The 14,240-nt window shown below is 32.8% G+C and overlaps 1 protein-coding gene across 2 annotated transcripts; it reads left to right on the top strand.

Moving 5' to 3' along the window:
* Nucleotides 1–6,864: 6,864 nt before the first annotated feature.
* On the top strand, nt 6,865–13,837 carry LOC131630479 (coiled-coil domain-containing protein SCD2-like). Of its 2 annotated transcripts, none has more exons than XM_058901248.1 (17): nt 6,865–7,445; nt 7,728–7,897; nt 9,034–9,115; nt 9,253–9,294; nt 9,375–9,437; nt 9,643–9,692; nt 9,790–9,817; nt 10,120–10,194; nt 10,301–10,411; nt 10,493–10,553; nt 10,747–10,863; nt 10,954–11,072; nt 11,235–11,304; nt 11,645–11,686; nt 11,815–11,855; nt 12,191–12,317; nt 13,405–13,837. In XM_058901248.1, exons 1-17 carry the CDS (start codon nt 7,071–7,073, stop codon nt 13,545–13,547), a joined length of 1,716 nt encoding a protein of 571 aa, XP_058757231.1. In that variant the 5' UTR covers nt 6,865–7,070; the 3' UTR covers nt 13,548–13,837. The 2 variants fall into 2 exon arrangements, with proteins under 2 accessions (XP_058757231.1, XP_058757232.1); XM_058901249.1 differs by having other exon boundaries at nt 7,307–7,445; nt 7,732–7,897.
* Nucleotides 13,838–14,240: the final 403 nt, after the last annotated feature.

Raw genomic sequence — 14,240 nt, forward strand, 5'->3', positions numbered from 1 at the left:
GAAGATGCAAGCAATCTTAATTCCACACAAGTGTGCAAAAGCATTAAAGGGTGAAGCATTGATGCCTGCAATCTTAACACAAGCGAGAAAACCAAAAAGTGGATAAGGCTAGGATGGTCATTATCTCGTGCCTCGGAAATAAATTCCTTAGGGAAGTTGTCATGGGGAAGATTATGTCGGAGATGTGGTTCAAAATAGAATCATTGTATAGGACCAAGTCCTTGGCTCACAAGTTATGTATGAAACAAAAACTCTACTTATATCTAATGGTGGAGAAAAAAAATCCATTATGAACAAGGTCATTTATGACTTGCAAAATATTGAGGTGAAACTTAATGATGAAGACATGACTATGCTCATGTTGAGCTCATTACCTTGATCTTTAGAGAATTTCAAGGTTGCCTTTACTTATGGTAAGGAAGAAAATACCACCTTGGAGGAGATCCAATCGTCTATAAGAACCAAAAGGATAACTAAGATGAAAGAGGTGAAGGTTGACGACTGTGATGAAAGATTGTTTGTTTCAAGAGAATGAGGTGAGAGTACAGGAAACCAAAAAGGGAAGTCCAAATCCAAATATTTCAATTTTTCAAAATTAAAAATGCTACATTTGTCATAAAATTAGGTACTTCAAAATAATTGTGTCGAGATGGGGAATATTGGTGATTATGTTCAGATTGTGGTAGCCTCATATGAAGAAGGTTATGAAAGTGTTAGTGTTCTAGATATAATGAGTTTTGGGATAGAGAATAATTGGGTCATGGACTCTGGGTTCTCTTGTCACATGTGATTAAGAAAATAATACTTTGATACTTTGGAGTTGAAAAAAGGTGGAGTTGTTTAACTCGGTAACAATAAGGTTTGCAAAGTTCATGAAATTGATAAAATTAGACTTAAAGTGTTTGATAATTGTGAGTTTATTCTACATAATATGAGTTATGTTACCAAGATTAAGCAAACTTTACTTCCTAAAAATATGTTAGATGATCTATTGCACTAAAGCAGAACATGTAGTGTTGAAAATTTAGTATGGTGAATTGATCATGGTTAAAAGGTCTAAAATGTGTGGGTTGTATGATTTAGATAGTTCCATTATTATTATTCATGCATAATTTGCTAGTCAATATTTCCATAAAAGTAAGCTAGGGCATTTTAGATAGGGGAATGTTAGTGAAAAAAACTAACAATAACCTTAAGTTTGTTTTTGGAGAGTTTAATGAATTTTGAAGGAAACAAGGTATAAAAGGGTCATAACATTGTTGCTGGTCTATTTGAATGAATGGATAAAATCATTTTGGAGATGGTAAGGTAAATGTTTCCATGAGGTTGGTTATTAAATAGGTTTAGGAGTGTAGTTATTTCTACAACAACTTACCTAATCAACATATGTTTATCCATAGGAATAGACTTAAATACACCTATACAAGTTCGAAGTGAAAAATTGGTAGACTACATTAATTTAAAGGTATTTCTAGCTTTGGTTTTTGTGCACATCAAGTAAGACAAACTTTATGTTAGGGGTGTAAAGTGTGTCTTTATTGGTTATCCTGAAGGTGTGAAGGATTACAAGCTATGAAATATGGAACTTGGAGGATCAAAATTTATCATTAGTAGAGATGTTACTTTTTATTAGACCCATATGGAGATGAAATTCAAAGACTTGGAAGTGGAAGAAACATAAACTAGATGGAGAATACTCAGTTTGGGGGTGGAGGTTCCTACTAGTGAAACTACAGACGCTGAGAAAATTAAGGCTCTCGCTTCTAGTTCTAGTGAATGGCAACCTACGTTTGCTCTTGATTATCTGCTAGCTTGTGATAGAGTTAGGAGAGAGATTGTAGCAACTTAGAGATACAATTATTTTTATCTTATTTGTTATGTTTGAATATGGCTGAAAGTAGGGGTGGCAAAACGGATCGTGAAAATGGGCATAAAATTCTAGTCTGCCCCGCCAAAATTGCTAATTGGCGGGTGGAGGGCTTGCCCACCTATTTATTTATTTATTTTCATTTTTTTAATAGATTAATAATTTTGTTACCTTTCAATTAAATTTTTCAATTATTTTTTAGAACAATTTTTATAAAGTATCTTTTTAACAAATTTTACTTAAAAAATATTGCATATGTTCACAAATAAATGTATAAAATAAAACTATCAAGAATAGGAATGACTAGAATTAACTAAAAAAGGGCGGACTTAAGGCGAGACAGACTGAACGAATAGGCAGGGCGGGCTATGGTAGACGGCGGATTTTGGCGGGGCGGGCTTTGGTGGGTGGAAGGTCCAAAATCCAAACCAAACCCTCCATTTTTTGGCGGGAGCGCGAGCCGGCCTGATGGCCCACGACCCATTTTGCCACCCCTAGCTGAAAGGTTGCAAGACTCAAAACCAAAAATCTTCAGGGAGACATTCGAAAGTAAATAGAGTAAAAAATGGTTGAAGACGATTAATGATGAGATGCATTCACTGATGAAGAACCATGCTTAAGTGCTTGTGCGAATGGTTAAGAAACAAAGGGTGGTTGTATGCAAATGGATCTTCAAGTAGAAGAAAAAGAATTCAACATATGGATTAACCAAATTATTTCCTATATTAAGGTTTCAACACTGCTTGGACTTGTTCAAGTTCAATGAAGAATGATTCAATGTTTGAAAGAGCGACAAAGTGGTTGATGGATAAATTGACATCACCATAAGTTTTAAAGACAAGGCGAAGAATTATGGTGTTTACTTCAAAATCTCATAAAAAAGTTCGTGAGAACGCACAACGTTAGGAAGAAACGCATGTAGAAGACGTGATGCATCTTGCATTTTTTTTGGAAACATAGTGCGTCTCAGGAAAGCACAATCTGTTTTGCTTGATGCCTATAAAAGGCGCTTTTCAACCTTTTGGATATGAGTTTTAGAAGGGAGTTTTCTAAAGAGAGAAATTTGAAGAGACAAAATAATGGATTCTTAGAATTTATTTTTTTAAGAATTGGAAGACCTTTGAGTGTATTTTAGAGTATTGAGAAATACTTCTAAACACACTGAATTTATGTGCTATATATATTGAGTGAATGAGATATTAGAAACCACTTGAGTAGAAAATAGAAAATGTTTTTATGAATTTAAAAGATTATTTTCTTATAACTCATCTTGCAATCTCTTATAACAATTCTTAAATTATAGTTGATCGGAGAGTTACTCTCTTCTCCAAATAGATAATTTTGATCAAATTAGATAAATAATTTTAACGAGTGATTGTCTTTTATTTTTCTTTTCTTCTCATGATCTTATTTACACAATTTAACAATGTATTTATTGTTATTTGAGACCGTTTATTTAATTTAATACATTGTACTTTGTCTCGCATGTCAAAATTCGCGTTGAAATTTTTAATGAGAGTTGCTATTTGTACACCACAAAACTTACACCCTATGTTACACCAATTAAACAACAACATGATTATGCATTTATTTGTGTAAAAAAATAAAATAAAACCGTATACAACTACAGTGTAAGTGTCACCATGTAGTGTAGGGCTAGCATTTCTCATTTTTAATTTCAATGATATAGGTAGATTCATCATGTAAACCGTGATCCAGAGAAGTTTTTTTAGGCTATGTTTGGGAGTTTGGAGGGGAGGGGAGGGGAAGGCTTCCAAAAACGAAATTTTAAAAAAATATAGGAAAATATTTGACTTTTTTTGAAAAAATGATTTTGTTTAGAATGATAATTAAAAAAGTCATTAACATTACTAAATTTTTAATTTTCAGAATACTATAACAACCTAAAACATATTTGGAAAATTTATGTAAACCCTTCAAAACCCTCCAAAACCCTCCTTCAATATAATTTTTTAGTTCCCCCATTTTATGGGGTTTTTGATGTTATGAATAAACTCAAATCCTCCAAAACCCTCCAACCCAAAATCCTTTTATCCTTTTCACCCAATTCTTCCTATTTTCCAAAACCCTCCCCTCTCTTCCCCTCCAAACTCCCAAACATAGCCTTAGAAAACTAAACTGAAGTCACAATGGACGACACATTTAAGATCAAATCTTTTCTAAGCAATTATTTTTTTCAGAACAAACTAAGAACAAAAAAGCTATGATACAGGTTGTTGGATATTTTGATTTAAAGAAACCAATCACAACAAAATAATATGATATATAAAAAAATTCATAGCATGAGAAAAATTACGATTAATCATAACTAAAAAATGATACAGTACTGTGTAAATATTCTTATATAACTAACATAAACATTCTTCATTTCTTTTTCTTTTTTTTTTTGTTACAACATGTAGTTCATCTCTAGTTAAACAATTTCCTCCCTCAAATTAAGTTTGCATGAACTAAAAAAATAAGAAAAAAATTATTTTCAAAATACTTTTGTAATTGATTTGATTTCTAGCAAGCATTTTCAATTTGAGCTAAAATGAAGCATTTTCAATTTACTGTGTGATTTGTGGTTTATGGTTGTTAAATTATAGTTGATAAACTTTGGTTGCTTTTAGTAGTAGGTTACAGACATAATTGTGGCAAGTGGAAAATTGTCATGAGTTTGGTGCTTATTGAGTGGTCAAGAGGAAATGGAGGGAGTCTTGTTTTCATCGCTTAAAAGAAATCATTTGGTACAATACAATGATGGATGTCTATTTACTTCTCTTGTGTTATAATTTTAATCAAGGTGGTCAATAGTGAAATATAAATGTTAATTTAGCTGGAAGAGCCAAAAAAAACAATAAACATTAACATTTTTATAATAACTTATTATCCATTTTAATTAAAAAAATACTATTTGTTATCTTTTGACTTCATTGTTTAACAAAATATTTATTTAAAGACAATATTGGATAACTTTTTCTTTTGAATTTTTTTTTTTTAAAAAACTTCTTAAAACTTTGGTCTAAAGAGATTCTTTACCGTCTCATTTAATCCAAGTTTTAAGAATCGAATTGAATATTAAATCAGTAAGAATATTGGATCAATAGATCATTGGTCGAGCCACTGTATCACTGATCAAACTGCATAATTAAATCGGATAACTCTTGAATAAACTGATTTTTATAACAAAATTATATATTTATTAAATCAGTCGAATCGAATAATCCAGTCTCTAAAAAATTATCATAACACCTATAAAATTTTAAAATTTTAAAATATCATAATTTCACTTGTTCATTCTTTAAATTTAAATTCTAAAGATAGTCATCACACAACAAAATAGTATATAATACAAATAAATTTGAACAAGGTCTAATTGCAAATAAAAAAATTTGTTTCAAATAAGTTTTGAAGAAAGTCTACTTATATTTTAATTTATTTCTTTTAATTATGAAAACGATATCGTTTTGTCAGAGAAAAAATTTGCATTTAATCAGCCGATTTTTCAAAACTGTTGGTTCATTGATTTTTATCAGTTTTGGTCGGTTCTTACTGGTTCAATAACATTCCCGATCCAACAATTAGATCATACCAATAATCCATCCGATTTTCAATTTAACCAATCCAATCGACCAATTCGATTTTTAAAACATTACATTCAAACGCTCACTTAGGTATAATACGAATACTTTCACTACTACGTTTGATTATTGTATTAGAAACTACTTTAAAGCTAAAAATAAAAGTTTAGGTGCATGTTTGTTCCACTTTTGAAAATGCCAAAAGCAATTCTAGAATTGATTCTGGGTGATTTTAAGATGTTTGGTTAGATAAAAATAGAATTTATTGTATTTCCAGAATTGATTCTACTTGAAGCTAAAATTTGTAGCTTCTACCTCTAGAATTGATTCTGGATGATTTTTATACTGTAATTTATTATTCAACTCACTTTTACATAAATATATCCAAACATAAATCAATTCTGTTAAACTCAATTCTAATAAAATCAATTCTACCAAACACACCTTAAATAATAAAATTGAAGTTGTTGTTTTGTTTACACGTAATTCTTATTACTTTTTAGTTTCATAATAGATGTTTTTAAGAGAAAACTTAGATACAATTCCTTAGACGTTCTCTATATTATTTTTTAATAAAAATATGACAAGTGTAATTAAATATGTTTTATTGAATAAAAATAGAAGAAAATTATTTGTTATATTTTTATTAAAATATATTATAAACATATCTACATTTTTTTTTATAGAAAATGAGTTGAGTAATAAAAAATAGTTAATATTACCAAAAAATCTCCTACATGATTTTTGAAAAATTAATTTAAAAAGTCTTTGAAAGTTTTTTATATCTAATTTCATTAATACAAAAGATAAACTTCCTATCTTGTTGCAATATTTTTTTTAAAGAAATGTTATTTGGTAAATACTTTATTAAAAAACAACAATAAGTCAAGTCAAATATAATCTCAATAAATTTTTGTAACTACCTTTGTTTACAATTTCAAAATAAATTATTATTTATTAATATAAAAATATTTTATTTTTCAATACATTAAATACATATATTTTTATAATTTTTTATATAAGACTATCTAACAAGATCCTTAAAATTTATATTAATATTTTTTTTATATTTTTATTCTTTATCCCTTTTATAATGGGTAAAAAATATTTTTTTATCTAATAATGAACGTAATTAATGTGTAACTATAATATGAGTTAGTGACAAAAGAAAAGAATAAGAAAGAAACAACAAAATATTATTTATTAATGGTATGAAAAATTAAATTAAAAGAATAGTATTACTAATATTTTCTTAATATATTAGTATAAAATCTCATGTAACTTTCGAATAAACGACACCGTTTCCCGAGCCGCCAAAGTAAATGATTTATTTTTGTACAAGCCAAAGTAAATGACTTTATTATTAATATTATAGGTAAAAAATGATCTGATCTACTAATAATCTCTGAAAAATGACACATATTGGTATATCTCATTCTCAAGCGTAGACTTTAGTCTTCTCTTCCGCGAGCACATTACAAAAGAAGCGGCGTCGTTTTGTCCTACATTCCAGCGCACGATTCCAACGGAATAAACTTTCCGACTCAATTTTCCTTCGATTTTCTCGAGAAAATCTAGCATAGTCTCCGCGAAGTCTTCTGTATAGATTCCTCACCGTCATGGACCGGAGGAGAACCGATAGTCCAGTATACACGCGGCAGTGGAGCGAGAATTCCAGCAGCACCGGCTCATCATCGCCGGTGATGTCGCCGGCGCATCATCAGTCGCGCCTCGGTCCTACTTCTACCGGCATCTCCACCATCAAGCGCACCCAAAACGTGGCGGCTAAAGCCGCCGCGCAGCGCCTTGCTCGCGCCATGGCGACTCGAACTGTTGACGACGATGATGATGAGGACGACGATCTCGAGTTCGGTTTCAGCGTTCCGCCTGCGTCTGCTCATTCTTCGTTATCCAGCAACAGGAGTTCTACTGCTAATGCTAACGTTATCCCTCCGATTTCAATTGCGAGGCCGAATAGATCTCCTTCTCCTGCGGTAATTCTCACTGTTCTTGCTCCCTATGCATATATGCACATATGTTCCGATTCAATTACCTTATGTTTGCATGGATTCGTTTATTGATATGTAGAAAATCAAATAATGATCAGTATTGGAATATGATTTTAAACTTAGTGGTGTTTCGTTGATTCATGCAATCATTAGGGATTGAGTTAGATCTGATCTGAGTCATGGATTGATTTTCTAGATTAAGGAATTATTCAAAATTTATGTTGCAAAGTTCTTGTTGAGCTAATATGATTTTGATGTTTTTATTAGTTAGGTCGGAACTTTGTAGAGCATACACAGTCAGTGCGTTCATCATCTGCTGGAAGACCAGCAGTTTCAGTTCGTTCAGCACAGGTGGTGCCACCTCCCAAATCCACTATCCGAGCACCTATGCCTGTACCTCCAATTGATCCTCCTACCAATAGGAATAGAGAAAAAAGGTATTGTGCAATTTTTGCCACCTTAACTAGTATCTTTTCAGCAAGTTTTTGTGTTTCGTAGCACTTTCAGGTTGAGCTAATAATATGGTATAGCTGATTCTTGATTAGTTTAAAGACCTAGTCATAGCATGCAAAACACTTGTTAAACTAATTCAGTGGCTTCTTGCTCTAACGATCCCAGCCCCCTCTAATGAACGAACACCTGAAATTTCTATAATGATTATAACACAACATATTTGGCTTTTGTAGGGTTTTACTGTACAATCTTTGAATAGTTCAAATATTACCCTTAGACTTTGTTTGGGAGGTAGGAGGGGAGGGAAAAAAACATTTCTCACATTGTTTGGGAAAATATATTTTTGGAGGGGAGAGAAGAATAATGCTTATGATTAATACTTTTTTAGTTTGAGATATTATAAAAAAGAGGAAAAGGATCTGGAGAATTCTCCCAAACCTTTCAAAGCCCTCTAAACCCCTCCCCAAATACATTGTTTGAGTTCCCCCGTGTTGGAGGGTTATAGTTATTAACTTATTAGTTATATGATAAATGTAAACTCCTCAATCCTCATACAATGTGTGGGGGTGGTGGGAGGGCTATTACCCCTGATGCTTCCCTTTCCTCAGTCCTTTACCTCAAAGTCCTACCTCCCCCTCCTAACTCCCAAACAAAATATAAAAGATTGGAGGCTGTTGTAATGGATAGTTATTTGAAATCTTGAAATACTATGTTCTTTAAATATTTTATATAAATAATAAAGTGGATTAGCACGCCGTCGATGCCAAGCCCTCAGTTAAAGTTAGTGGGTTTCTCCTATTATTTAGTTTGATTTGGACAAATATTAGAGGTATAATATCTTACCATCTTGCTCCATGTTTCTAATAAGCTCCATTAGGGGGTTTAGTGCATGGGATCTATTCTTGATTAGGCCATACATTACCTTTGCACATGCATGCAATTGATTATTTTTTATGTATGAATGTGCTCAATCTTTATTTTATTCATGGATGTCATATATCTATCTATCTTTCTATATCTTTTTGTGTGTATGTGGACTGCACTACAGTAGTTTTGTTGGCCATTCGCTAATATTTTTTTTCTAAATCTTTGAATTTTAATCATTAGTTGACGATTTCAGGTTTCCACAAGACATCACTATAAGGCCACTTAACTCCAAAGACACGGGAGATCAGCGCGAAGCTTCTGCACTCCGTGATGAAGTATAGTATTAACATGCATCAATTTGTCTCCAAAAATTAAATCCGATGATCCTTATATTTGGTTGTTAGTTCTAGTAGATTTTTTATCGCAATTCTTAAATTATGGATTTTAAAGCTGATTCTTATTGATATCACAGCTTGATATGCTACAAGAAGAGAATGATTCTTTATTCGAAAAGGTATGCTTACTCACACCCAAAAAAATCAGTTTTTGTTCGTGTTATATGATGTTGACTGCAAACACCTAATTGTGCTTCAGCTAAGACTAGCAGAGGAAAAACGCCAAGAAGTGGAGATCAGATCCCGGGAACTCGAGAAACAGGTGAATGTTTTTGCTTCCTTATTAACTTTGAAACTGTTAGGCATAAGCCTGAGCATAAAATTAGGGTCTGAAAGGTGTATACAAGATAGAATAAACAATAGGAGGTTAGTGGGTTAGGAAGTTAGAGATCATATTGTGGGAACTGTAGAGATGGGTGTATCAGAAGTTAACAACGCCTGATTCTTGATCATTTTGGTTTTGACAGGTTGCTTCTCTTGGCGAAGGTGTATCCCTGGAAGCCAAACTGCTGAGCAGGTAACCTAGCTTTAAATTCCCTTATATGCTAATAGGATCTGAAACTATTTATTTTGTTTATTTTATAGGTCATGCTTTTTATTTGGTATATTTGCAGGAAAGAAGCTGCTTTGCGTCAAAGAGAGGTATGCAGAGTAATGGGTTTACGATGTGGCAAAAATACAAAATTATTGATGATAGGAAGTTTAAGTATTTGATCACTTTTGCTTGATAAGCCACTATAGCAGCTCTTCAAGTTTTAATTCAGTATTATTAATATGCATGTGTGCATATTTGTGTAAAGGAATATGATCCGTAGGCGGTTTTGGAGCTGGCTGTATATTCTTGACGCTTTTGTATCTAAAGCTCTGTTTCCAGTTGCAGTTTTATTCTTTATATTGTGTGTTCACTCAGAATACCCTCGGAGTACTCAATATTTTTGTCACAGGCTGCTCTCTTGGCTGCAAAACAAACACGGAGTGAAAGGGATGAGGATCTCACAGCCCTTCGTGTCGAACTTCAGGTAGCTTTGAAGGAAGCATAAATTTCTTTTCATTTTTTTGTTATACCACATACCTGGTCTGATCAATTATTCTGTACAAGTTATAGTTTCTATTTTCTTTGTGCAGAACCTAAAAGATGACGCTGCAGCAGCAGAGGAACAACGGCAAGAAGCTGAAGCTGAAGCAAAGGCTCTTCGAACAATGACAGAGAGAATGATTTTGACCCAAGAAGAAATGGTCTGTATTTTTCATTAAAATGAGAATGAACATTTAGTTACTTTTTCCTTCTGTCTCAATTCTTCTTTTTATATTTTTCAGGAGGAAGTGGTCCTAAAGAGATGTTGGCTTGCCCGCTACTGGGGTCTTTCTGTAAAACATGGTAACAAAATTGCCTGTGCTCCCTACTTTCTGCAGAAAAAGAAAATCTCACTCTTAATTTTTTTCCCTTTGATCTGAAAAAACACGGCTTACAAAGATATGAGAAGCATATTTTACAGTGGTCTGTTCATTTATTACCGCTTTCAAGTGAGTGCTTATAATTCTTGTGGTGTATTATTTCCATGCTTTTTAAGGCATATGTGCAGATATAGCACAGTCCAAGCATGAACATTGGTCCGCTTTAGCTCCTCTTCCTTTTGAACTTGTCACCTCGGCTGGACAAAAGGCTAAGGAGGAATCTTGGAACAAAAGTGAGCATGAGTTGATAGTCTAAACTTAAGTTTGAATAATTTATCTCTTAAATTAGTTACATCGATATCTAATTAAACAGCATGGACTAGGTGCCGATGATTCAGATAGAAGCAAAATTGTTCGCGACGTGAATGATCTTGCCGGGGAAGGAAACATAGAGAGTATGCTTTCCGTTGAGATGGGTTTGAGGGAACTTGCTTCTTTGAAGGTTTTTAATGAATATTATTTAAGTTAATGATATGTGTTTGTTTTGCTGATTGTGTTCTGTACAGAGGGATGCCTCTGTAAGGAGCTGGTCTCCAGAACACATGCTTATCTATTATAGAATTTCAGCTCCTATCTTTATTAAAACAAGATTATTATTTTTTAGGTTGAGGATGCCGTTGTACTTGCATTAGCCCAACACAGACGGCCAAATTTGATTCGGCAGTCTGTTTTAGGTACGATGATTACCTCTGTCTCAAATCTATTTTTCTACTTCTCTTTTGGTTAATCAATTTGGTCATTCTTGACTCTTTCATTTGATCTGTGACGCCTATCTATATTCCACCTGCAGTTGGTACACTTCTTACTATATTAAGCTTACTAGTTTGTCATATGTGTGTGATCTTTTCGAGTTGTAGTAATGAGAGTTTTATGTTTTGGTTTGTTTTTATTCATGTGCTTATTTTGGATTAATTTTCTTAACTTCATTTGTTATGTTACCGTTTCAAAGCAGAATGGTATTGTAGAAGATGATCTGAATTATTATTATTTTTTTTCTTTTAATTTTATTTTCAGATTCCAAATCACCTGGTGATGCCAAATATTTGGAAGCATTTGGTAAGTGTTAAGTTGTCAGCTTTTATTTTTAGTTTCATTTGCCAAATAATCTTCATTTGTGAATGGTAATGTGTATGGAAGATCACCTGATGATACTATGTTAATATTCTGTTATCTGTTTCCTCCAGAATTAAGTGAAGAGGAAGCTGAAGACGTTCTTTTTAAAGAGGTTGGTTGCTTGTTCTTTGAAGCTTCTGAAATTTTGCACACTACATTCTTGGATTTTAGTTCTATGAAATTGTAATACCTGTCCTTCAATTAATGTTATAGAATTTCTATTTCTACTAGCATTAGTCTCGTAGCAAGTGTAGGCGTCTTCCTTAGAATCAGCAATCAGTTATTTTATAGAAATGTGTGTTCTTTGTTGAATATCCTTCTGATGAAGTCAGATTTATGTCTTAGGAAATTGAGTCGTTAATTGCAATCCTTGAGATGAAATATTGAGTGGACACTTCTATATAATGGCTTTTGGATGACCAATTTATAAAATACAAATATTTGTAGGCGTGGTTAATTTATTTCTGGAGAAGAGCTTTATTTCATGGTGTGGAAGAAGATATTGCAGAAGACAGGCTTCAGTTTTGGATTGCCCGCAGTGGACAGTCACCAACTTCACATGATGCTGTTGATGGTAAGCTCATCATTCTTATCTCTTCTTTTCTGGTTCTGAAGAGTGTGAATATGTTCTTAAGCTAAAAGTGAACAGTCTTTGAAATTCCTGAGTGCAAACAAATTAGTATATATATAGTTTTTAAGTTGTGTGCTGATTGGTATATGTCTCCCATAGAAGCTTCCTACTTTGATTATGATGTCATTTTAGAAAGTTATTCTGGATAATAGGTCGGACGAAGTTCACCAAGAAAAGAAACACGTCAGATGAAAATATTAGTCAAACAACTTCATTTTTAGGCTTGATTTGATCTAAACTTGAAGTACCCTACTTATTATATTGACCATCTATCGGTTTGACAATGAGCAGCAAATGTTGCAATGACAGCTTCTATATGTGGATACACCAAGAACCTTGATTTATCCTAATTACCTTTTTCAGTTTATATGTTTTTTTTTTCCAATAAAAATATATAGAAGATTAATGTAGCATGACAGAATTTCCGTATTGTTCATTCGCACTGGATATGCACGAATATGAATTTCTGTTTGAGGCAAATAGCATTTAATTATTTAATACAAGGGAGCTAAGATATACTGAATATCTTGATATTTGGCTACCAATGGAAAACAACATTGTATCTGAATTTCACTAGGTTCATTTCATACATTAGGTATTGCTTATTTATTGGTTTCTATTTTGGATTTTAGATTTTAGATTTCTTGACAATCATGGGAATTAATGACACTTCTGACACATCTAAACAAAAACAAATGTCTGCTAGTACGGGCTGTCAAATGGTTGGCTATTTTTGTCAAGTCCATGTCCAATTGTATTCTCTGTGTGCCTGATTTGGTCGTGTGAGTCCCAAATTGGCCAGGTTTTCTCATTTTGTTATCTAAATCTACAACATTTGCTTTAAGCCTCAATTCAGAAAATAGATAAGTAACATCTGTTATGAATCTGTAATATTATTGTTGGGTAGGTAAATGTGGGAAATTCAAAGAGAGAATTGTGTAGTTATCAGCTCAAATGTTCAACATATATTACTTTGATGTAAATGGATGTTTTGTATATGAACTCATTTGTTTACTCTGCTTCCTTCTAGTTGAGCGAGATTTGTTGGAGTTGAGGAAGCTGGGTATAGAACAGCAACTTTGGGAAGCTTCGCGGAAGGGAATTGATCAGCCTTCAGGGTTGTCAACACTTGACAATCATAAACCTGCCTCTGACTCAGATACCTCATCGTGATTGTCTGAGCCCTTTATTTGTTGAATGATTCTTTGCCCTGCTTGTAAATTTTTGTTTAGTTTTCTATACAAGTTCTTTTTTCCTTTTCTGTACACCATGTTTTCAACATTATATTTGGGTCTCATAGAAAGGAAGTAAGAATCTTACGATGGAAGGAAGACGGTATTTGTGGTAATAAACTACATTAAACTGAGATTCTTTTCCTCGTTCTCTTAATTGAATTTTGTAACTTGTGAAGCTTGTTTGTTAATATTTACAGTTAGTTTGCTAGTGTTTTTACTTGCTGGCTATTTGCTCTTTAACTGGAGTTGGCTGGTTAATTGCTGTTAGTTTTTACTTCTTTTTTTCCCTAGAAAGGATTTGGGGCGGGGGTGGGATATGGTGCCTCAATTCAAAGAAAGAAAATACTCGAATGAATTTATACTGTACTATTTACCTTGCTCCAAAAGGACTAGTGGAACCTGAACTCGAATCCTCATATCCAAGATCCTTTTTTTGGTCAACCTATATCCAAGATCTATAGATCTATTTTATTTATCACTAGATCTTACTTTTGAAATTGCTGTAGGATTTTACTGTCTCTTGAGACACCATCAGTTTTTTCAAATGAGAAGTTCAATTTACCAACTCATAAAAATTGACCCTTGGAAATTTTGTTCTCCTGTTGACTCATATTTTAAGATTTGTTTAATT

This window comes from Vicia villosa, unplaced genomic scaffold, assembly GCF_029867415.1.
Source record: "Vicia villosa cultivar HV-30 ecotype Madison, WI unplaced genomic scaffold, Vvil1.0 ctg.000685F_1_1, whole genome shotgun sequence".
Classification (NCBI taxonomy): domain Eukaryota; kingdom Viridiplantae; phylum Streptophyta; class Magnoliopsida; order Fabales; family Fabaceae; genus Vicia; species Vicia villosa.

Coding starts and splice junctions, on each gene's coding strand:
- LOC131630479 (XM_058901248.1), top strand. CDS start 7,071: ATGGACCGGAGGAGAACCGATAGTCCAGTATACACGCGGCAGTGGAGC. Junction 9,116..9,252: donor CTTCTGCACTCCGTGATGAA/GTATAGTATTAA, acceptor TTGATATCACAG/CTTGATATGCTACAAGAAGA. Junction 9,693..9,789: donor GAAGCCAAACTGCTGAGCAG/GTAACCTAGCTT, acceptor GTATATTTGCAG/GAAAGAAGCTGCTTTGCGTC.